Source organism: Canis lupus, chromosome 33, assembly GCF_003254725.2.
Source record: "Canis lupus dingo isolate Sandy chromosome 33, ASM325472v2, whole genome shotgun sequence".
Classification (NCBI taxonomy): Eukaryota; Metazoa; Chordata; class Mammalia; order Carnivora; family Canidae; genus Canis; species Canis lupus.
In genome coordinates, this window is record NC_064275.1 from 26,987,372 (window position 1) to 27,009,820 (window position 22,449).

At 45.7% G+C, this 22,449-nt stretch overlaps 1 protein-coding gene across 2 annotated transcripts in view; it reads right to left on the bottom strand.

Moving 5' to 3' along the window:
• Window positions 1-22,449, bottom strand: part of MYLK (myosin light chain kinase) — a 179,435-nt gene that overhangs the window by 127,710 nt on the left and 29,276 nt on the right. For both annotated transcript variants that reach the window (XM_025474981.3, XM_049105390.1), the window contains exon 3: window positions 4,262-4,469. In XM_025474981.3, coding sequence (XP_025330766.3) covers window positions 4,262-4,469 — 208 coding nt within the window. The remainder of the gene's footprint in view (window positions 1-4,261; window positions 4,470-22,449) is intronic.

The window sequence follows — 22,449 nt, forward strand, 5'->3', positions numbered from 1 at the left end:
AATTTCTTTCCACATATATATGCACGATCGATTCTGTCTCTCCGGAGTCTCCTAACTAGGTATAAGCACGAGCCCACTGGTTCTCAAAGTATCGGTCCCACTATGCAGTAGTATCAGCATCACCAAGAAACTTGTTAGAAATGAAAATTCTTGAGCCCAGTCCCAACCTACTAGATCAGAAACTCTGGGGCAAGGCCCAGCAGTTTGCAGTTTCAGAAGCCCTTCAGGTGATTCTGAGACATGCTTGCATTAGAGAATCACTGTTTCAGGCTAAATATTATCACATCAGTAATGGGATCCTTCCATGCTACTCAAAATGTGATCCACAGACCAGCAGCATGGGCATCATCTGGGACTGGTTAGAACTGCAGACACTCAGGCCCCGCTCCAGACACATGGAATCAGAATCCACATTTTTAATCATGGAATCCAAATCCACATTTTTAATAAGATTCCCAGGGGGATCTGGGTGTCCCCAAGTTTGCACTAAACAATCCTGTAGGGTGAGTGTGAGCCATCCGGAGGCTTGGATGTCCTCTCTGCCTGCCAGTTTGGCTTACCCTGGGCTCCTGAGTTCAAGTCTTCAAATTAACCCTCTATTCCTTGAAATGACTTGAGTGACTCCCTGGTCCCTGGAACCCAAAGGGCCTTCTCAGACTCAGACCACCACGTCTGGGGCACACCTGTCATTTCAGCACCACCCCTCCACCCCAAGTTCTAGGCTCCCTCTGTGGATGTGATTGCCCAGGACTACTCAGCACCTTCTTCACTTATGTGGGGTTTCTTTTTTTCTCTGTGTAAGCCTTGTTTATCTCTATTCAAGTGGAAGCTTCTAGATCTGAGCTGTCCAACATGATAGGCATTAGCCATATGTGGTTATTGAGCTCTTCAAATATGACTAGTCTAGATCAAGATGTGCTGTAAATGTAAAATATACTTCAAAGGCTGAAGAATGTAAAATATCTCATTGATAATTTTATATTGGCTATATGTTGAAATGATGGTATCTTGGATATACTGGGTTAAGTACAATATTTTATGAAAATTGACCTAACTTGTTTCTTTAAATGTGGCTACTAGAAAATGTAAGATTACATACATGGCTCACATTATATTTCTATGGGAAGCTGTGCTGGAGAACAGGCCTGTGGCCCCTCTATTGGAGAGAAATCTCCTGGAGGCCAGATGCCATGTTTCTTCTTTGCTCTGTACCAAGTCTCTGGGACCAGCCCTCTGGAGGCAGGGGAGTGTCAGGACTGGCCACAGAGAGCCTTTCTGGGGCCGACACTAGGGCTGCATCCCACTGCATAAGATCACAAACAGTCCTATGGTTAAGGCACGTGTGCTCACGGATGATGTTGCATGTTTCCCGGCCCTGGTTACCAAAGAGGAAATAAGATGAGGGAGCACGTTCCTCTACTCTCCATGCAGAGATTTCTCTCTGGAAGTAGCTCTCAGGATGTTAAGAGCAGATTCGAATATCACAAGACTACATTTACGGGGACCTACTATTTGGCACTGGCGCACCCACCCTTACTCAACCCCATGGGGCAGCTGTGAGTTCCAGTTTACAGGAAAGGAAATAAGGCTCTGAAATGTGAAGTTCCTCACAGTTAGAAATGAGTGGAGCTAAAATCCGAGACCATTTACCAACACTGCCTTCTGAGCTTGACCTCTAGGGGGTCAAAGTCTTCACATAGGAATTAGACTCTTAATTCTAGGACCTCTGCCCTTTTCAAGTTAGAAGCGTAGCACAGAGCTGGTGAGAAGGCAGGTCGCTGCTGGATCCCTTTTGTAAGAATTTCCACCCCCTTCCAGGCCCGTGGTCTATGGGGTGATTCTAAGCCACACATCAGTAGAAAATGGCCTTTGATGCAGAAGCAGAATGTATAGAGGGCCACTCACATTTAAAGACACTACATCCTTTAGGCCATTCTCTATGTCCTAGGATCTTAAGTGTCGGGGCCTCAGTCTCCTCACATTAAGACCAAAAGAGTTGAGAGACTTCATCTCCCCTTATTCCTCTATAGCTCTCCTGCCTTCTATCTTCCCTGTTGCCCATATCTTAACTAAGCAGGAAAAAATTTAGTAGGTCATCAGCTCTAACTTCATCAATAATAGGAATTGGAAAAAAAAAAAAAAAAGGTTTCATATTACCCGGGTTTTACATACCTCCTCTGTATGCCTAACCCATTCCACTCCTTTAAAATAGATCACAGAAAACAAAGGCTAGCCCAGGCTATAGAGACCATGGAATTTAAACTCTTTATTCTGTAGAAACAGAGGTCCAGAGGTTTAAAGTTACACATATGACTGGCAAAAGCTGGGACCAGACCCTTGGACCTCTGATTCATAATTTTCCATTTTGCCAGCAATAAACAGAAAGTCCAAAAAGGGAAATTATAGACTGAATTTTTGGGTTCCCACCCAAATTCCTAAATTGAAGCCCTAACCCTCAGTGTGATTGTATTTGGAGATAGGGCCTGGGAGAAGGTTTAGATAAAGGTTCATTGAGGTCATAATGGTGGAGCCCTAATCTAGTAGGGCTGTTGCCCTTATAAAAAGAGGAAGAAACATTGGAGCTCTCGCTCTGCCACATGAGGACACAGTGGTCATCTACAAGCCAGGGAGAGAGCTCTCACCAGAAACCAAACCGGGCTGGACTTCAATTTCAGACTTCCAGCCTCCAGCACTGTGGGAAAATAAGTTTCCATTATTGAATCCATGTAGCATCTGGTATTTTGTTATGGCAGCTTGAATTGACTAATACAATGGGGGAGAAAATAATTTTTATTCGTGAGCCTCAACTCAACGTTTGGATATTGAGAAGTATAGGGGAAAGCACAAGACCAGAAGCCTCCAAGATGAGGGCCATTCAGAGACTCTGACTGGGGGCCACTTTCCATCTGGAATGCTCCAGCCCACAGGCAGTTGAAGGTCATTAAAAGGAATGAGTCACTCAGTTAAAGAATTTGGGGAAAGCATCCGAACTATGTACATTCTGTTCCGTGAAATAGCCTGTCTTTCTTTCCATGATGTAGAGAAGCAGAGAAAGCATTGGCCCAGGTGCACCTCACCCCTTCTGGAACCTTCCCTGGCTACCTTAATGCCCACATACAGTGTTTCTTAAAACGAGGTTGGGAAGACTGTCTCCCGAGAGAGAAGTCAATCTGAACTTCTGGTTTATAAGCCCTTAGAAAGGCCTGTGAGGGTCAAGGGAACCTCATCATATTTCTGAGGGTCTCACAAACCCCCCACATCCTTTCGGACATCGGGCCTTTAAGCAGTAGCCAGTGGACTGAACTGGAAATGTGTTCTCCAGTGGAGAGGCTTCAGCATGTGAGAGGATACACAAGCAGCAGAAGAAACCGTCTTACTTAAGGTCAAATGTTTTTCCCGGAAGTTATAAGGTTGATAGAATCTTTTACGTAAAGAGTGGGGAGAAAAAGACCAAATAATTAGTGTTAACACACTGGTGGATTTATCTCCTATATATTTTTCTGAGTTTTACAATATTCTTATAACTAGGAGAGCATTACTTGGTAAAGATGATGAGAAACACTGTTCATTCATTCTCCAAATAGCTTGGTATCCATCCTGTGCCAGAAAGTTTTCTAGATGCTAGAGATACAGCAGAAACAATATCGATCCCCTCGCCTCCTAGCATTTCTAGTTAGAGATGAGGGTGGAGGAGAGAATAAAAAAAATGGGAAGCAGTGATGGCCCTAGAAGAAAATATTCGGGGGTAGTGAGAGGATGGAGAGTCCTGGGGATGGAGTGGTCGGAAAGGTCCTCTAAGGAAGGGACAGGTGAGCAGAAAGCTGAAGGAAGTTTCTGTGGAAAGAGCTCTTGCTTTGACAGGGAATGGCAGAAGGCCCTGAGACTAGCTCAAGGAAGGGGGGCCGGCGGCAGCAGGACCACAGTGGAGGGAGCCTGGATGAGAGCCTGGAGGGAAGAGGTAGGTGGGTCTAGAGAGCCCCGCGGGCAGTCCCATCTCAGTCTCCGTGTGAGGGGAAGCCATGGGAAGGCTGGAGCAGGAAAGCTGGGGTAATGTGAGTTTGACAGTGTCTCCTGGGAGGCCTCCCTGTATTCACAGGAACCACATTTCCCTCATTAGACTAAAAGGTCCTGAGTTCATGAATGGGCATGCTTTCTCTTGGGGGCTTCTCTTCTGCCCAAGAGAGGACAGAAGCAGGAGCTGCAGACCTTGGGAAAACTGACAGCTCATCTCCCACCACGGCCCTCGCTTCCTGAAACTCACCTTCTACAGTCAACTCCACTGTCACCTGGCGGGCACCACCATCATTGGTGGCTTCGCAGGTATACTTTCCCTGGTCCTCCTCACGGACAGCATGAATCACGAGGCTGAAAGTCCCCCGGATACCACAATCCAGCAGGAAGCGGCCCCCACTGGTGATGGGTTGCCCATTTCGGTGCCATGTCACCTGGGGCTCTGGGTAACCCCGGACCTTCAAGGAAAAGGAGAAAGGGTGAGCGCTTGTACTTTAGGAGTGCTTCCTCTATGCCAGGTGTGGTTCTGAGTGTTTTACACGTATTAACTCATTTAATCCTCCTAACATCCCTTGAAACAGATAAGACTTTTGGGACACAAGGAAACTGAGGCACAGAGAGTCTTTTTGTGGATTTCTCGGTATCTCAAAGGTAGAAAGTGGCAGAGTCGGGCATCTGGGCTCCGGAGCCCACTATACAAGTGACTCAAGCCTGGCTGCGTATTAGAATCACCAGGGGAAGCTTTAAAAAAAAATGCTAGTGTCCAGCTCCTACCTTGGACCAATTAAATCAGGATCCCAGGGGGTGAGGCCTGAGTGTGGACATTCTAGACCAGTGCTTCCTATTTGGATATGCAAATAGATCACTTGCTAAAATGCAGATTATGCTTCTCTAGGTCTGGGGTGGGGCCTGAGCTTTTTCAGTTCAGATAAGGTCTCAGAGGATACGGATGCTTCTGGTCTCCAGAACTCACCTTGAGCAGCAAGTTTCTAGACTTGAGTGGCCCAAGATGGTAGCCACGAGAGCCACACGTGCAACATTCCAAATGTGGCCAGTCCTAACTGAGCTGCGCTGTAAGCGTAAATTACACATCAGGTCTTGAAGACTTAGTATGGAAAAAAGAATGTAAAATCATCTTGATAATTAAAAAATATCGATTACAAGTTGAGAAGATGGTATTTTTTGACATGTGGGGTAAAGTGAAATATATTGTTAAAATTAATCTCACCTGTTCTTTTACTTTTTTAATGCGGTACTAGAAAAGTTACAACACACGTGCCTTTGCTTGATGTTCTTATGGGGCAGCGTGGCTTTAGACCGCACCGTCTCTAATACTCGTTAGCAGCGACCAAAGTGTTAAGCGCTTTTCTAAGTACCTGACACATGTGAGCCTTATAGTAACCTGTTGGAGAGAAGATATTTCTCCAAAGAGGGGAAAATTAAGAGAGAGAAATTCCAAGAAAAGAAGTCACCTTGGGTTTCAGACAAAGAAGTTTCCTCTAACCCCTGAAACAACAGGCCCTTCAGAAGGAACTCGTCTTCAGAGGAGAGGGGTACAGACTGGCCCATCAATGCACAGCCTGGGACCCAGAATTAAGGGATTTTAGCACTGGAAAATGCACAGCAGACAGCACAGAAGCCTCCTGAGAAAGAAGTTGTTTGCATCATAAAATGGTGGTAGCAACAGCTCTTACCCATGTGTGTCCACTGCAAGGCAAGAGACAATGGATATGGACAGAACAAAACCAAAATGTGCTGGGTGACCCCAAGTTGAATTTACAAAGAGAGCCTCCAATGGCCTCCTCACACCCCAGCAAGGTCAGAGAAGATGCTATGTCAGCACAGAGGAGAGAGCATCCATACAAAGGGGAGAGAGCTCGCCAATGCAGAAACAGAAAGTGAACGATCCCCCTCTTGGGTTATCCTATAGTCACCCCGTCAGTGCCACTTTATGCATCTCACAAGGCCTGCCTCCCCATCTTCACTAATTTGTAGTCTGGCCTTGATTAAAAAAAACAAAAACAAAAAAACAAAAATAATCAAGACGTCAAAGCAATATTATCCATCTTATTTATAACTTCTGGAAACAAAAAATCCTTCTCCTATTAAAAATCTAAATCATATTCATGAGAGAGATTGAGTGTCTGTGAGGGAATGCTTAGATTCTGAAGTCACTTTCCCCGGAAGCCGACAATAAAGCACTCGTATCCTCTGGCAGGTGGATGGTGGTGAGGGGTCCATATTCACTTGGCCAGATGAGGTGTAACATCTATTATAATACGAAACAAAGAGTTCGCAGTAGTTGTCTCTGGGTCTCTCCTCTTTTTCTTTACTGAGCAATAATTTTCTGGTATTTCTGCAAATAACATACCAGGCCTTTGTAAAATAGAAAAAAAATTAAATGAAAATATGTGTTTCTTTCTTTTTAATTAATTAATTTATTTCAGAAAGAGAGAGGATGCATGAGTCGGGGGAAGGCCAGAGGAAGAGAATCCTGAATCAGACCCAGAGTTGAGTGTGAAACCCAACGTGGGCTCCATCTCACAACCCATGAGATCGTGACCTGAGCCAAAATCAAATCAGATGCCCAACCCCAGGCGACCCACGTTTCTTTTATATTTGTATATATAAAGAACATACAGCACAAACACTCTTTAACTTGTTGAGCTTCTCAAGGAACTTAAATCTAGCAATGGAAATAAAAGTACAAATAAACACGCATTTTGATGGTGACAAATATTGTGTAGCCACATAAAATCATGTCATCCTCTGATGCTGTGTTGGCACAAAGGTTCATACAAAGGAATGTCAGCATATTTTTAGAAAACTAAGGAAATATACTCTCCTACAAAGGAAAGCCTGTTAAAAGTCTGGTCCTATAGTGAATTTGTGAATCACCATTATCTTCTCCTCTGCCCAGCTGGGTATGGCCAGCCTAACCTTCAGAAGATGATTACATAGCCTTCTATCAGCTTCATAGAAAGGGAGTGTAGAGCACTGTAATGGGAGGAGATAAATCATTAACTACACCAAAGGCATGGTTAGCATTCCATTAGCAAGTACTCTGGCCCCCTGCAGCAGGGCTGACTCCGGTGGCCCAGCAGCCCTGGGGGCATCAATGATTAACTGGGGACACTGCAAGTGTTCCAGACTCCAGGGACTCAGCTCCCTCTGTCCTTTCACTTTCCTCTGGCTTTCTACACTGCCCCCTGCCCCCACCAATTTACCTCTGAAATGTCCTGTTAAAATAAATTTTAGATTTTTAAATATGCTGAAACCGGCGCCTCTTAGAAAATAGCAGTTTGCAGCAGGGGTTTTGTAGCACCTTGCATCTGAAGCACAGGCAAGGATTTCTGGGACCTTGCTCAATTCCGAGGTCTGAATGAATTGCAACTCCAACTCTTATCTTCCCAATAGGAGAGAAACCAATTCAACCACTAGCTAACATTACCTAAAGACAATCAGCTTCACATAAACCCATTTTTATTGTCTGCCCCCCTATCTTGGACAGACTCCTGGGTGGGGAAGAGAAAGAAGCCTGGGCTCATATCCTCGGGACGGGACGCAAGACAACTGCCCTGCCTTCCCTGGGTGTCTTGTCTGCCTTCTTCCCAGGCCTTCAGCCAAGAAGCCACAGCTAGGATTTTTATAGTCTAGTCCAAGGCCATGCTAAAAAAATCACCAATACATTAGTTTCTAGAGGACCTTCACATATAGGGTCTTATTTGATTCTTATAACACATGAGGGAAGTGTCTTAGGTCGGGGTACCCAGAAGCAGAACCTGAAATATGGACTCAGGGAACCACATCTGTGAACCCTTAGCCAACACACCAGCTGGGAATGTGTATACTGGCCTGGTAAAGGGGGCCGGGGCGGCGGGGTGGGGGCTCCAACAGTGTCAGTGACAGCACGCACAGCCAATCATATTATAAAGCCCAGAGAGCTGAGGAAAGAGGCCCAAAGAAGTGATGATTAGTCAGTAAATGGCAAATTAAATGGAGATCTGGGGCCACAGTTTTGGTCTCCAAGTTGAATGGCTGTCTCACTGTAAAATCATGTTTTTTGGTGAGATAAATACTGTAGAACCTAAAGCACTGATAAGTGTCTTTCCCTAATAGACCCTAAATCTCTTCTAGGTAAAGCAATATCGGCTCTCCACTTTGAGAAAAAGTCAAAGGGTCCATAAAAGATATGGCCATGCCATATACAAGTCTTGGGTTGTTCCCCCAGAGTAACAATAGGGCAGTGCAAAAGACTAAATGCAGGGATGCCTGGGTGGCTCAGCAGTTGAGCGTCTTCCTTCGGCTCAGGGCGTGATGCTGGAGACCCGGGATCGAGTCCCACATCGGGCTCCTTGCATGAAACCTGCTTCTCCTTCTGCCTGTGTCTCTGTCTCTGTGTCTTTCATGGATAAATAAATAAAATCTTAAAAAAAAAAAAAGACTAAATGCATGTGTCCTTCCATAATTCAGAAGTTGAAACTTAAATTCCAATGTGATGGTATTAGGAGGTATCAGGATTGGGCCTTTGGGAGATGATTAGGTTGTGAAATTGGAGCCTTCGTGAATGGGATTAGTGCCCTTAATAAAAGGGATGATGAAGAGCCCCCTCACCTCTCCCATGATGTAAGGACACAGCAACAAGACAGCCACCTGTGAACCAGGAAGCAAGCCTACACCAGATACCGACTCTAGTGGTGCCTTGATCTTGGACTTCCAGCCACTGGAACTGTGAGATAAATTTCTACTGTTTAAGCCACTCAGTCCATGGTATTTCTGTTACGGCCACCTGAACAGTCACAGATAGACTGGATTAGTGCCATGCGTGTGCCCAGGACACCCGTAGGATGTTCAGTGTGATAAAGGAGGGCATGCTGAGAGCCAGGACCTGAGTCCTGGGACTGGCTTGGCTTCCTAGCCCCTTGTAATTCCTTCTTTCATCAACGATAAAATAGCCCTTGATACCTAAGGCCCCTTCCATCAGGTAGTGTGCTTCTGCATGGTGACCCACTTAGCTTCTAGTTTTTCCCTCCAGTCTCCTCTGGGTCCAGCCCACAGCCTTCCTACCCTCTAATCCTCCATACAGGAAAGCCAAGTGACCGCAAGGAGACATGCTCATGGACATGGACAGGCAGCCCTGACTTTTTACCATAATGAGCTTTTGGAAACAGCCCCGTAGAGGGTCATTCTAAGGAGAATCATATTTTTTGCCACACTAACCACATTTAATTGGAGGTTGTGTTCTTGAACAAAAGCTTGGGGTCAAATAAATCAAGAGCATAACCAACAACTTGTCATAAAAATAAAGATATAGTAACCATAACCCTTATAATAGTTTAAAATAGTAAAATTGTGCTCCAGCTCCACAAAATGTCCTCAAAAACCTTTACGTCCTCAAAAGGCCTTTAAAGGGAAGAGGGGGGGCTCATCCTGCATGTGCTGGATGAGGAGGAGAAAGTGGGACAGCTACTCAGTTGCAATACTACCCCTACCTGTCACAGTTGAAGGACATTTTTTCAGAAGCTGGTGCTGTTTTGAGATTTACTCACTGGTTGAAAGGGAGACATTCTTAAAGGCACTAAGGCTTCTTGGTTTTCCTCTGACGTGTGTGAAGGGCTTCCAGTCGATTCTGGGATAGGCTACCATAACCCGAGCCCAGGGTAGTGACAGATTCCCTGTCTCCACAGCCCTGGCAAGACTCAGAGCCATACATCTGCTTTCTTAGCTTGGTGGGCAGTAGAAAAGGGGGTGGATTTTGCTGTTTCTGATGATCAATGGCAAGTCCTTTGTTCCTGGACAGGTCTGTCCCTGTACATGCACCACAAGCCCACGAGGCAGCAATGCGGACATATCTACCGGCCAGGTCGGGCAGGAGGCGCATCTGAGGCTCTGCCCCCCTGGGAGGTGGAGGGAGACCAGGAGGAGAGAAACCAGGGCCGCACTGAGGCCACGGTGAAAACGGGCTGCCCCATGGGATGCTGGAGAGCCGGCAAGACAGAGAAAGAAGCCATGAACCGTGAGCTAAAAAATCTTGGGGCCGAGAACAGTAGACTTGGGGGTTGCCAATGAGTATCTGTTTGAATCTCGTTGAGTAACTGAATCGATGCTGGGAAAGGCTGAGCCTGGAGGACAGACATTACGGGCACCTGTCCGGGGGATGCCTACCCTGAGCTGGACAACATCGATGCTGCAACACGACTGTCTACCTGCTTGTAATTCCCTGGCCGCCGATAGCACACGACTCTGAACTTAATTTTTTTTTCTTTTTTCTTTCTGACTCTGAACTTCTTACCCCATTTGGAGGCAGCTTCTTAGATAATAAATAAATTCCCCTATGATCAATGACCTCTAGATCAGGACTGGTGATCTGAAAATGAAAAAAATAATAGGAAATAAACCCATGGTTTATTAGTTAAAGAAGGAATTAGTTGAAGAAGAATCCTTTGCCCCATCTCCAAGTATAAGCTCACTCAGATAATAAATGGATATAAAGGGCACCTGGGTGGCTCAGTCGTTGAGCATCTGCCTTCAGCTCAGGTCCGTGGTCCTGGGGACCCGGGATCCAGTCCCTCATCAGGCTCCCCACCAGGGAGCCTGCTTCTCCCTCTGTCTGTGTCTCTGCCCTGTTCTCTGTGTCTCTCATGAATAAATAAATAAATAAATCTTAAAAAAAATAAATGGATATGATGCACAGAAAAGAGAATGAAAATATTAACACCCCAAACAAATGAGACCACAAAAAATGTCTGTAAAACTGACATCATGGGTATATTATGAGGGTGAAGAGTGAAGGGCGAGCCACGGGCCTGGCACGACCAAGCTGAGGGGCCTGTGTCTGTGTCAGCATCTGGCACACGGCCCTGTAGACAGGCAGGCACTTTGAATAATCCCGTTGCCAAAAGTCAAAAGCCTTCACTGAACACACAGAATCCATCAGGAAGAGGTTACACCGGCCAAAAACAGCAATTAGTGAGAAGCTGAAACTGCCGGATGCACCCTGCCCCTAGTCCAAGTTGTGAAACAAGGAGGACAAAAGCGTTTCTATGAGAAATAAAATCAGAATGTAAAGAACCATTCCTCAAACCGGCTCAGCCAACACCACATATGCCTTCAGGGACAGATGCCGAAAGTCTCCCTCTGTGATCAGCCCACTTTCGCTTTCTCTGGCAAGTTTTCTTTCTCCACGAACCAAGACACAGGCACCCCTGCACCCCGAGACCTGCAAGTCTGAGAACCTCACATTTCTCCCACTGAGAGCACAAGGCAGGTGATGTCTTTGCAGTCTTGGCTTATACCCAGGCCCTCCTGAATCTTCCCCCCCCCCAAAAAAAAATCTATTTCTTTTTATCTAGATCAAGCTTATCAAGGCATGCAACTTTTAAATTTGATTCCATTTTAATGATACAAGAACCTAAAAACCGGGGATCCCTGGGTGGCTCAGTGGTTTAGTGCCTGCCTTCAGCCCAGGGTGTGATCCTGGAGACCCGGGATCGAGTCCCACGTCAGGCTCCCTGCATGGAGTCTGCTTCTCCCTCTGCCTGTGTCTCTGCCTCTCTCTCTCTCTGTGTGTCTCTCTCATGAATAAATAAATAAAATCTTTATAAAAAAAAAAAAAAAAGAAGCTCAAAACCTCCTAAGCAGCCCAACAAAGAAACAGAATCCTAAGTGTAATCAGGTACTTGTCACACTGACGCTCTCCTAGTACCTCCAAAATCCATGTAGCATGAGTGTCCTCCTGTTTGAACTACCAGTTGCTCCGGGGTGGTTGGGGATTATTACAACCTTTCCAGAAGCTTCTTGACACCGAGCCCTGGGGTTTTGCCTTGACTAGCTCTCACGATGGCTTTCAAGGACATGGCCTCTCCAGCGGGTGAGGCTGGCCAGGGAGCTCACCCTTTCTGTTACCAAGTTGAGATACGTTCTCAGATACATTAAAAAATTAATAGGAGGCATGTGACATTGTAGAGGCTGAACAAGTAAGTGCTGTGGCTTGGGTTTTGTTTGACTTGCTCAAGATCTCCAGCTCACCTTCCCCAGTGTAAGCTGCACACCCCATCCCCCTCCACGTACCACATGTGAGTCTGGTGGGAACGCTGGTCGGCCAGTTGCCCCCTGGCCAATATGCGTGGCCTCCAAAAATGGACATATGGTTCCAGCCAGCCAATCAGAGCTCTTCCCTGCAGTTTCAAGTTAGAATAAAGAGATCCCAAGCCGGGAAGATGTAAGCCTAAAGGTGTCTACAGCCATTGTCTCCCATTCCTGCCCCCCCCATTTTTTGCCCCCTCCCAAGAGAAGGAAGCCATCTGTTGAATCAGATGTCACGCACACAGTGAAGAAGAGAGATGGAGACCTTGCCTGACAACTGCGTTGGACTCAGGGTCATAGTATAAGACAGCACATCTCTTTTGCTTAACCCAGTTGGAGGTGGTCTCTGTCACTTGCAAACAAGAGTCCTGGAGCCCTTGGGTGGCTCAGTGGTTGAGCGTCTGCCTTGGCTCAGGTTGTGATCCTGGGGTCCTGGGATCGAGTCCCATGACGGGCTTCCTGCAGGGAGCCTGCTTCTCCCTCTGCCTATGTCTCTACCTCTCTCTCTGCATCTCTCATGAATAAATAAATAAGATCTTTAGAAAAAAACCCAAGAGTCCTGTCTGACTTGGGAAGGCGTACAGCCTCTGGAATCAGACACACCTGTACATGGATGCTGTCTGCACCAGTTACCAGGTGCCTGACCTTGGGCAAGTTATTTAACTTATTCGGCCCTCAGTTTACACAGCTGTAAGATGGGATGATGCCAGTATCCCCTTGTATGGAAAAGTTTATGATCAGATGAGATCAGCACAAGTACAAGAGCACATTAATAATGCCTAAAGGTTAGACCTTTTCCCTCTTCCCTTCAAAGTATTCTTCAGAATAAGGTACCCCAGAACCCATTCAGCTCCCAGCTTTATTAACATGCGAAAATGTCCTAAGCAATTTTAGTCCTTGTAAACGTCTAGGCTTGCTGGGCCTCATCCTTTACAACTCATGGCCTTAAGGACAACTTCAAGGCATTACGCTCTTAACCAGATGAAAACCTAACGCTTGAACTGAGAACACCTTCTGCTTTAGCTGAATTGGCTTATTATTTCCACCAAAGAGGTAAATCCCAATTGAAAAATCATCAGTGGGGATCCCTGGGTGGCTCAGCAGTTGAGCGTCTGCCTTCAGTTCAAGGTGTGATCCTGGAGTCTCGGGATCGAGTCCCATGTCAGGCTCCCTGCATGGAGTCTGCTCCACCCTCTGCCTGTGTCTCTGCCTCTCTCTCTGTGTCTCTCATGAAAAAAATAAATAAAATCTTAAAAAAAAAAAAGAAAAATCATCAGTGTTTTAATGTGACATCACACAGCACATTTGAAAACCAACATGCAGCCTGTAGCGCTGACTGCACCATCCATCCACTCCTGTAGCACCGTGTGCATCTCTCAGGCAGAGACGATCCCCTCATTTCTGCCTCACTGACTAATGCAGCCCTGGAATTTCAAGGGCATGGGTGAGCGTCAGAAAGGAAATAAATCTGGGGTAATAAATCTGGAGTCTCTCGCCAGCCGTGGTTGGACCTGGAGAGACAGACAGACATACTTCACTGACAGCAGATGCAGCAGAGGACTGCTCCCCCAAAACACAGAGCATTTGGCAATGCCTCCTTCCTCACCCCTCCAGCAGTGAAGCACAGATACCGTCGGCTCTGAAATCGGCTGCAGATCATACTGGAAAGCGTCCTGGAAAGGGGGCGCCCTGAGAACTTGAGGTTGCTCTGTGTAAAGGCCGAAATGGGCAAAAACAAGCCAAGGGTCCCAACAACCCGAAAACCTCTTGACTTGGCCCCTTTGGCTTGACTTCTGGTGTTGTCTCTCCAGGCTGCTCCTCGGACCCGACACCTGCTCCCCAGGCACCCCACCACACAGAGCAGGCGCTCCCCCCATTGCCCCAGCTGGCGGGCTGCGAGGCGGGGGGCGGAGCGGGTGCAGTTTTGAACGCGGGACCTTTCCTGCCACTGCATCCATCGGGGCCAGGACGGCGTCTCTGGGCTGCTGTTGGAGAAGACCTGGCGCAAGGGGCAGGGAGCAGCCACGGGAGTTTGCTCCTTTGTGGCACAACGTCATCTCCAGGCTCCAGCTGCCCTACACCGTCCTGGTCTGCAGAGACAATCACGCCACATAAGGAGCCAAAAGTTGGGTCTCGTGCAATGGCAGTGTCTGAGGGCCTGTCAGGATGAAAAACACAATCAAATCTGCTTTTAAAAAAAAAAAAAAAGATTTATTTATTCATGAGAGATGCAGAGAGAGGCAGAGACACAGGCAGAGATAGAAGCTGTAGGGAGCCTGATGCAGGACTTGAACCCAGGACCCTGGGATCACACCCTGAGCTGAAGGCAGATGCTCAACCACTGAGCCACCCAGGTGCCCCAAATCTATTTTTTTTTATAAGACAATACACACACATGGTCAAAATGTCCATTGGTACTCTAAGTCATAACAACAACAAGAAAAATCAGGCCTCTGCTCCACCCCGGCCACCCCCAATTTCCACTTCCTTGAGTGAGTCATCTTCAACTCTTGCCGCTATTTCTTCTGGTGTTTCTTTTCTCCCATGTTTCTAAACAGCCTTACGTAACTACTATTTTATTCTTTTCAGGAATTACTTCCTAATTTCTCTAGATGGAACCTGCGCTTTTAGCTGTCAAATCCCCCGCCCTCCACGAGCCCTTCCCCTAACCCCTAATAATTATATCACCATTTTTGTGTCAACGTATAGTGTTTTTTCATCGTAACTTTGCTCACTGCCAAGCTACAGGGTCTATTACAATTAAATTTCTTGAACTTTCCCTTTTCTCTGGAGTTAATAACTGCCATACTTTGGGTTTTCTTACTTTTTAAAGAACCTCGACTCCTTAGGAGAACTATAAGCTTCTCAACAATGGTCAAGCACATCGCATAACTAATGCGTCACTTGCTTTTATTTTTCCCTCCGTTGGAAATATCCTTCCTGGAATACTCTGTCCTCCTCCAGTCTACACTAGATGCTAAGCTTGGTGCATGGTGGTCCTTCCTCATCCCCAGGGCATTTCCTGGGATCTGTTGTCATTTTGGCTGAACACAGCCTCTTCCAGTGGTTTCTTAAGAATGAGTGCATAGAAGGTTACAACTTTCAAACCTGGCATTTCTGAGTGTCAATATTCTGACTTTACACTCAGGAATGGAATTCTAAATGGAAAATTTTCTTTCTTTGGCATTTTGAGGGCATCGTTTCATAGAATTTGAAGGCGATGGGGCTGGGATCCAGGCTACTGAGAGATACAAAGATACAATGCCACGCTGATCCTTTATCTCTCACATGCTGCGTGTGTGTGTGTGTGTGTGTGTGTGTGTGTGTGTGTGTGTGTCTATTACTTTTAAACTCGTAGAATTTTCCCTTTATCTCTGACGGTCTAAAATGTCATGATGATTTGCCTTCGTGCAGTGCTTTCTTTGATCACTCACCATATTGGATCTTTGGTAATAGGTCTTCTCATTGCTGGCAACGCCTCTCTTTAATTCTTAGGAATTTGTGTGTTTTGACAATTCGCTCTCCGCTGTGTCTTTTTTTTTTTTTAATGTTCTTTTTATGGAACTCTTGTGAGTTGGATATTAGCCCAACTAGATGACTTTCTACATTTCTTTTCTCACTTATTTTCCTCTTCCCTATTTTTGTTCTCTACAGGAGCTTTCCTTGTTTTATCTTCCAGTTTATTGAAGTTACCATTTTGACTATCACCAACTTCAAAAACCTCTTTCTTTTTCGGCTCTTCAAAGCTGTTTTGAATAATATCCTCTTCTTGTTTAATGGAAGTAATACCTTATCTCTAAGGGAAGATAAAATTTCCTTAACGTGTTCTGTTTTCTGTGGTGTGTATTTCTACTTGGTTCCTTTTTTTATTCTTTTTGTCTCGTTCATAACGGAGGCTTCCCTTAAGCATCTGATGATCCTTCACTGGTTTCTCATATGTGAAGAAATAAAAAGATCCAGGCACACAGGTGGGGCCTTGTCAATGTGTGGGACCTTCCAGTAAAGTGATTGGGTAAAAACCCTCAACTATCAATATCTGTGGATCTTCTCTCTTGAGATGATCCGTTTCTATAAAGGAGACTCTTGCTGCTTTGGTGGTGGTGTTGGGGACACGGAAATTACACCTGTCTACCAGCAACCCTCCAGTTTTCAGCTCTACTCTACAACCTAGGTTTTGAAAGTGCTTGATACCTTCAATTCCTCAGTCATTTAGGAACTCTCCAGCACAAGCTGACTTCTTTTCCTTGTTGTCCATTCCCCGAACTACAGGCACAGCACAACACAAGATGCTTTAAACCCAAGCCAGCCAATCATCTATTCACTTTCCATTGTTCATCAGCCTGCTGACATCTCTCTGCTGCTGCTTATAATTTTATAATTTTCATTTTCTTTTTATAAAAACACATTTTAAAGATGGTCATTAAAAAAAAAAAAAAAAAGCCACAACAGAAAATACAGAAAATAACAAGTGTTGGTGAGGAGAAACTAGAATCCCTGTGCACTGTTGGTAGGAATGCAAACTGGTGCAGCTACTGTGGAAAATAGTATGGAGGGTCCTCAAAAAATAAAAAATAGAGCTACCCTATGACCTAGCAGTTCCACTTCTGGGTATAAAGTCCAAGGAACTGAAAACAAGCACTTGAGTACGGTTCATGGCAGCATTATTCAGAATAGACAAAAGGGGGAAGCCACCAAGCGCCCATTAACAGACAAACACAAAAAACAAAATGTGGTACATATGTAAAACGGAATATTATTCAGCCTTAAAAAGGAAGGAAATTCTGACACACGACACAGTGAATGAACCCAGAAGACATGCTGAATGAAGTAAGCCAGGCACAAAAGGACAAATACTACTTGACTCTACTTTTTTAGGAGGTGTGCAGAATAGTCAAATTCATGGAGACAGAAAATAGAATGGTGGTTGCTGGGGTAGGAGGAGGGAGGATGAGGAATATTGTTATTGTGTAAAGAGTTTCAGGTTCATAAGGTGAAAAAAGTTTGGGAAAATGGGTGGTGGTAATGGTTGCACAAGAGGGTGAATGCACTTAATGCCACTGAACTGGACACTTAAGCATGGTTAAAATGGCCAAGTTTACGCCATGTACATTTTACACAGTAAAAAAAAAAAAAATCAATGAGTCTTTTCCTGATTTATTTCTAATTCTATTTTGTTTCGAATATCTTTAAGTTTTTCCCTTGCCAAACACTACATTGCCTATAACACAAGAGCTTTATGTTAAGTATTAAAACCAAGAAATAGACATTTGAAAAAAAATGACATTCAGACCAAAGTCACTCCTCTATTTAAAAATTTTCCAATGGGGGTACCTGGGTGGCTTAGTGGTTGAGCATCTGCTTTTGGCTCAGGTTGTGATCCTGGGGTCCCGGGATCGAGTCCCACATCGGGCTCCCCGCAGGGAGCCTGCTTCTCCCTCTGCCTGTGTCCCTGCCTCTCTCTCTGTGTCTCTCTGTGAATAAATACATAAAATCTTTTAAAAAAATAAAAAATTTCCAATGGCTTTTCACTGTATAAAAGTATAAGCATAAAATCTAATCACAAGGCCCTGCGAGACCTGGTCCCTGCCTATTTCTGCTCCGCTCCATCCTTGCCCACTTAGTTCCTGCCACATACGCTTTCTCTCTGGGCCAGGAAATAAGATGAACATAGCAGGTTCTCCACCCAGGAGTGCTCCCGGTGCCAGATGACAGGGGTATGCAACCTGCCAGAGCGTGCACAGTCAGTGCCACAAAAGAGGCTTGCATGGAGGACTGTGGGAGTGTGGTGGAGAGGGAGGAGCTCTGTAGGTGTGTGCTGCTAGCTGAGCAGGGAATCCCTGGAAGTGCCACCTTCCAGTATGGCACTCTGTCACAGGGAGCTGGGCCCAGGGACTGAGAGGGCTGGGTTCCTTCTGGCAGCCCATCAGGGACCCCATGGTAGGATGGGCTAAGAGAGAGGCCCCATGAACCAGGGAGGATCCCAGGCCACAGTGGTGCAAGGGCAGGCTGGCAGGGCCCTGGGGCTCCCTCTACTTCTCTGAACCTCTCTGCACAGACAGCTCCAGTTTAACCAGAGCAGTTCTCCTTAGCTACTTCTGCTTAATCCATTCCACAGTGAAGTTCTTGCACAAGCTGTTCAGGGATTTTAGGTCAGGGCCCCAAGGGACACAGGATAGAGAGAGAGAGAGAGAGAGAGAAAAAACAATTGGCAAGACAATTGGCAAGACCCTCAGATGAGGTCCTCTTGTGAGCAAGCTTATGCATGTGGTGCTTCTCTGGGTGTTTGCTGGTGGCGTGTTAGGGGCAGGAGGATACCAAAGGGGTTTGAGTCCGAGTTCAAAATACACATTTAAAGCACATTTAGACTTTCCAGTCTAAGCCACTGAAATTTCTTTTCTGAAGAAGCATCTGGAAAAAAGGGAGGGAAAAGCTGCCCAGTTATTTAGCAAAAATGAAACTCAAACTTTCCTCCCCCCCCCCCGCCCCTCCTGTCAATGTCCCTTTCAACTATGTGATCCTCAAAGATCCATGGGACTGGGGCCTAGCTGAGCTGGCACCCAGCATCTTCATTCCCAGAGGAGGCCAATGGCACGAATGGCAGCTATAGTCACCAACTAGAAGGCAAGGCACCTCCTGCTCCCCAGAGCCCGTGAACAGGGTCAGGGAAACCTGCTTTGGCCTGGCCAATCCCTGGCTGGTGGAGGGGGATGCGAAGCCAGTCCATTTCACGGACTATTATAAGAGAAGCTCAAGGGGGGAGCTACTGGGAGCTCTCTGTAGCCCAAATAGGGCTTCTCCCCCCACCCCTAGAACATTCCTAATTGAAGGAGGATGGTGAACGGGCCATCTACATAAAACTTGGGCATCTGCTCTTTTCTTGTCATAGAGAACTGGAAGAAATGAAAAAAGTGCCATCATTAGATAAAAGCTCTCATTACTAATCTGGGTCAAGGAGTCTGTAGGCAGTACTCTCCCCTGCCTCAGTGTAGGTACGAGGTGCAGAGGCCATCCAGCTCAGAGAATGCGAGCCTGAGCAGCTGTGAAAAGTGGGTGGATGTGCTGGCACCAGCGTGACCCTACATAAGGCCTTTATTGCTGGAAGCAAGTCAGCTGTAGTCACCTCTGGGCCTGAGGGGAAAGGGTAGGAATGGGTGGTGTTGGTCCCGTGGGAAGATCATCTTCAGGTGGGCACAGGAAGGCTCTAGAAACTTGTCGTGTCCCTAGAGAGTCCACTTGAGCCCAGAAAAGCTTAGCTCCTTCCATCGCCACCACTCACCTGCTCAGGGAGGCCCCAGACCCTGCAAACTCCTGCAACACTGCCTGCCTGTCTGCCAACACTGGAGCCCACCACAGCCTTGAACAGGTCGCGGGTTCTTGTCCTGGAGGAGGAGAGGAGCCAGGCCATTCTAAGTGCAGAAGGAACGGGCTTGCCTGGGGCCAGGGGCTCCTGGCTCTCAGCTCGCTGCAGGACGCAAGCATGAGAGCGGTGTTTATTCCAAAGCCGGTTTCTGTTTTAAGAGCCTCACAGCTGGGGCCAGGGCCAGGGTCCCATTTCCAAGGTTGGTATTTTTTCCTTCCTCTTGCTGGACAAGGAGAAGTGGAAAAAACCGATGCTGCTTTGGCCCTTAGCTTCTTTTGAACTGATTTTGCCGCCCCTGGCAAGCCACTATTGCCAGCCATGGCAGAGAATTCTCGGCTCTGACTGCCCAGCTGGGTCATCTGAGGGGAAGAGTCATGGCACAAAGGAAACCCTGACCGGCACGAATCACCAAGGCCTGCTCTAAGGCAAAGACCCCTAACAGCCCTCAGGGCTCAGGCCACTGCTACTCCTGACCCCTGGCCACAAGTTGATAGTGCTTATTTACAAAACCCAGAAAATATCCCGAAGTCTGCGCTAAATGCCAACACTGCCAATTCTCAGTTAGCTCCCTGTTGCAAAAGGTGATCCTTGTAGTTTTATTTCTATTTGTCTACAGGATGTGTCATACATCAGCCTTATCCTCCTAATTCCGTCCTTTCAAAAACACTCCCCACATACTGTTAGGTGAACAGGATAGACATCCTAGCAATATGCGCGGCTGGTGGAAGCAAGAGAAGAACAAATCCAAGACGCTCCATCCTTCCCTTCTCCACCATGTCCCCAGGACCACTCACTCCCTCTGCAGAAAGTCTCTTCCCCCATCCAGCCCTCACCTCCCTACCTCCTGCACTTATGCTATTATCTAAAGTGACTACATCTTTAAAACCAGCAGACACTTATCTGATCACAATACAGACTGTTGAAAATCAGTCCTGTCTCAGAAAATCTGGGGCAACTAATCACCATTACATCACCTTTCATATTTCTTTCTGCCCTACAGCAAGCACAGTGACCATATTTTCCATAAAATCAGGACACATTATCTGACAGGAGATTTATGGGCAGCCTCCAGGTGCAAGAAGTAGTCGGTGTTCTAAAAGTTTCAACATTAAAATACTGGAGCTCCAAGGGTATTTGGATGACTTTACTGGAAAAAATGAGAATATTTTAAGTCAGAATGGCTCACAACAATCTGGGATGACAGCACCTATACTATTAACACAGGTTACACTTCTGTTTATTCCAGGCACATTTGGCATAATTCCTTTTTAGACTTTGTGTTACTCAAGAGGAGGATCTAGACATTACACCTCTTTTGAAGTTTTCTCCATGCCCACCGTGGCTACTAAATCCACTACTGAGTGGATGGTTGACTAATTTCTCTTCTCTTCCAGCTCATGTGTCATCTCAGAGACACCTTTCTTGATTTCCCAAACAAAGGCATGCTGTTGCACTCTCATGGCACTGTGTGTTCTTCCTTCATGGTCTCATCACAGTTTGCAGTTCATTCTATGTATGGTTATTCTTATCTGTCTCAGCACTAGCCTGTATCTGCCTATGGAAAGAACTATAATGGTTTGGTTCCCCAATGAATCACCAACTTGGCATTCTGCTTGGTACACAGTAGGGAATCCATGGGTATTTTTAAATTAATGACACAGTCTCTCTGGTAGGTCCCAGGACGCCATAGTTCTCCTTTGCATCAACATTCTTATTAATGACTTAAATGAAGATGACAAGTCTGCTCAGGAGAACTGAAGTTGGCATCAATATGGTGGCACATAACATGTTAGCTCACAGAATCAACCTTCTAAAGGAACAAAGGTCCAAATAAAAAGAAATGAAAAGAGAACAAGTCATGGGAAGGTTCTAAATCCTCAACTAGATAAAATCAGAGGTGGGGGCAGCTTCCATGTAACAGGAGCAGGCAAGAGTCTCCTATCTAAACATTCGCCTTCAAGCCACGTTACCACAGCACGGTGTCCAAGTGAGGAGAAGGCTGTCCTGTTCCACCTAACCAACACTAACAGAATGCTTCCAGGTACAAGTGCCTCATGTTAATAGGACATTGATGACAGGGCTCATGGATCTATGAGGTGATCAATGCCCAGCTGGCACCTTGCAGGTACTCAACAGATACTTATTGAGGGAACATAAGGATTCATTGATAGAAGTAGTTATACTTAGCCTGACTCAAAACACTTAAAACACACTAAAACTGACTTAAAACACTTAAAACACATCAAAAGACGGGTATTAATATAGAAGGGTCTTTAATATATACAGAGCTCTTGTATAAAAGACTCTCTATGTTGTGTAGGTCCAACATACAGAGAGGTAGATTTTTGGATCATACAAGGAGGGATAACGGTGCCTAAATAAGGAAAGGGACCAAGTGTAACATTGTGGATCCCCATCCACATAAGTGTCCATAAGGAGGCTAGAGAACCATCTGGCTGGGATGTCATCAAGGGGTGCCTTCTGACCCAAATCCCAGTTTTCTAAGAATTTAGCAGAACTGAATACATTAAGGTGAGAGAGAACACGAAAGAAATATTCCATTTACACTATAAATAAGCTTCGTCCTACAAATACAGACCTTGGAATGATATGTTTTATGAAGAGTTTCATAAATTTACTCCCAAGGCTGTCTGGATCTAGTATGTTTTCAGGAGGTATTTCCTCAACCTTTCCAGTTTCTTATACTGAACTTTTCACATTTTCAGTTTCTCTTTTACTCAATTTTGGCAATTCCTATTTTATTAGAAAACAAAATCTGTTTCTTTCAAGATTTTCAAATGTATTATCAAAGTTGAACATGAAAATCTCATTTTTGTCAACTCCAGATCAGTGGTCAGAGTCTCATTTCTAAATTTTGTATTTTTCGTTGGTTGGCCTGGTTGGGTTTGGCTATTTCTTATTTCCAAGACTGGTCCTTAAATGTATTAATTAATATCATTTTCCTACTTTATAATGAAGTTATTTCTCCTCTT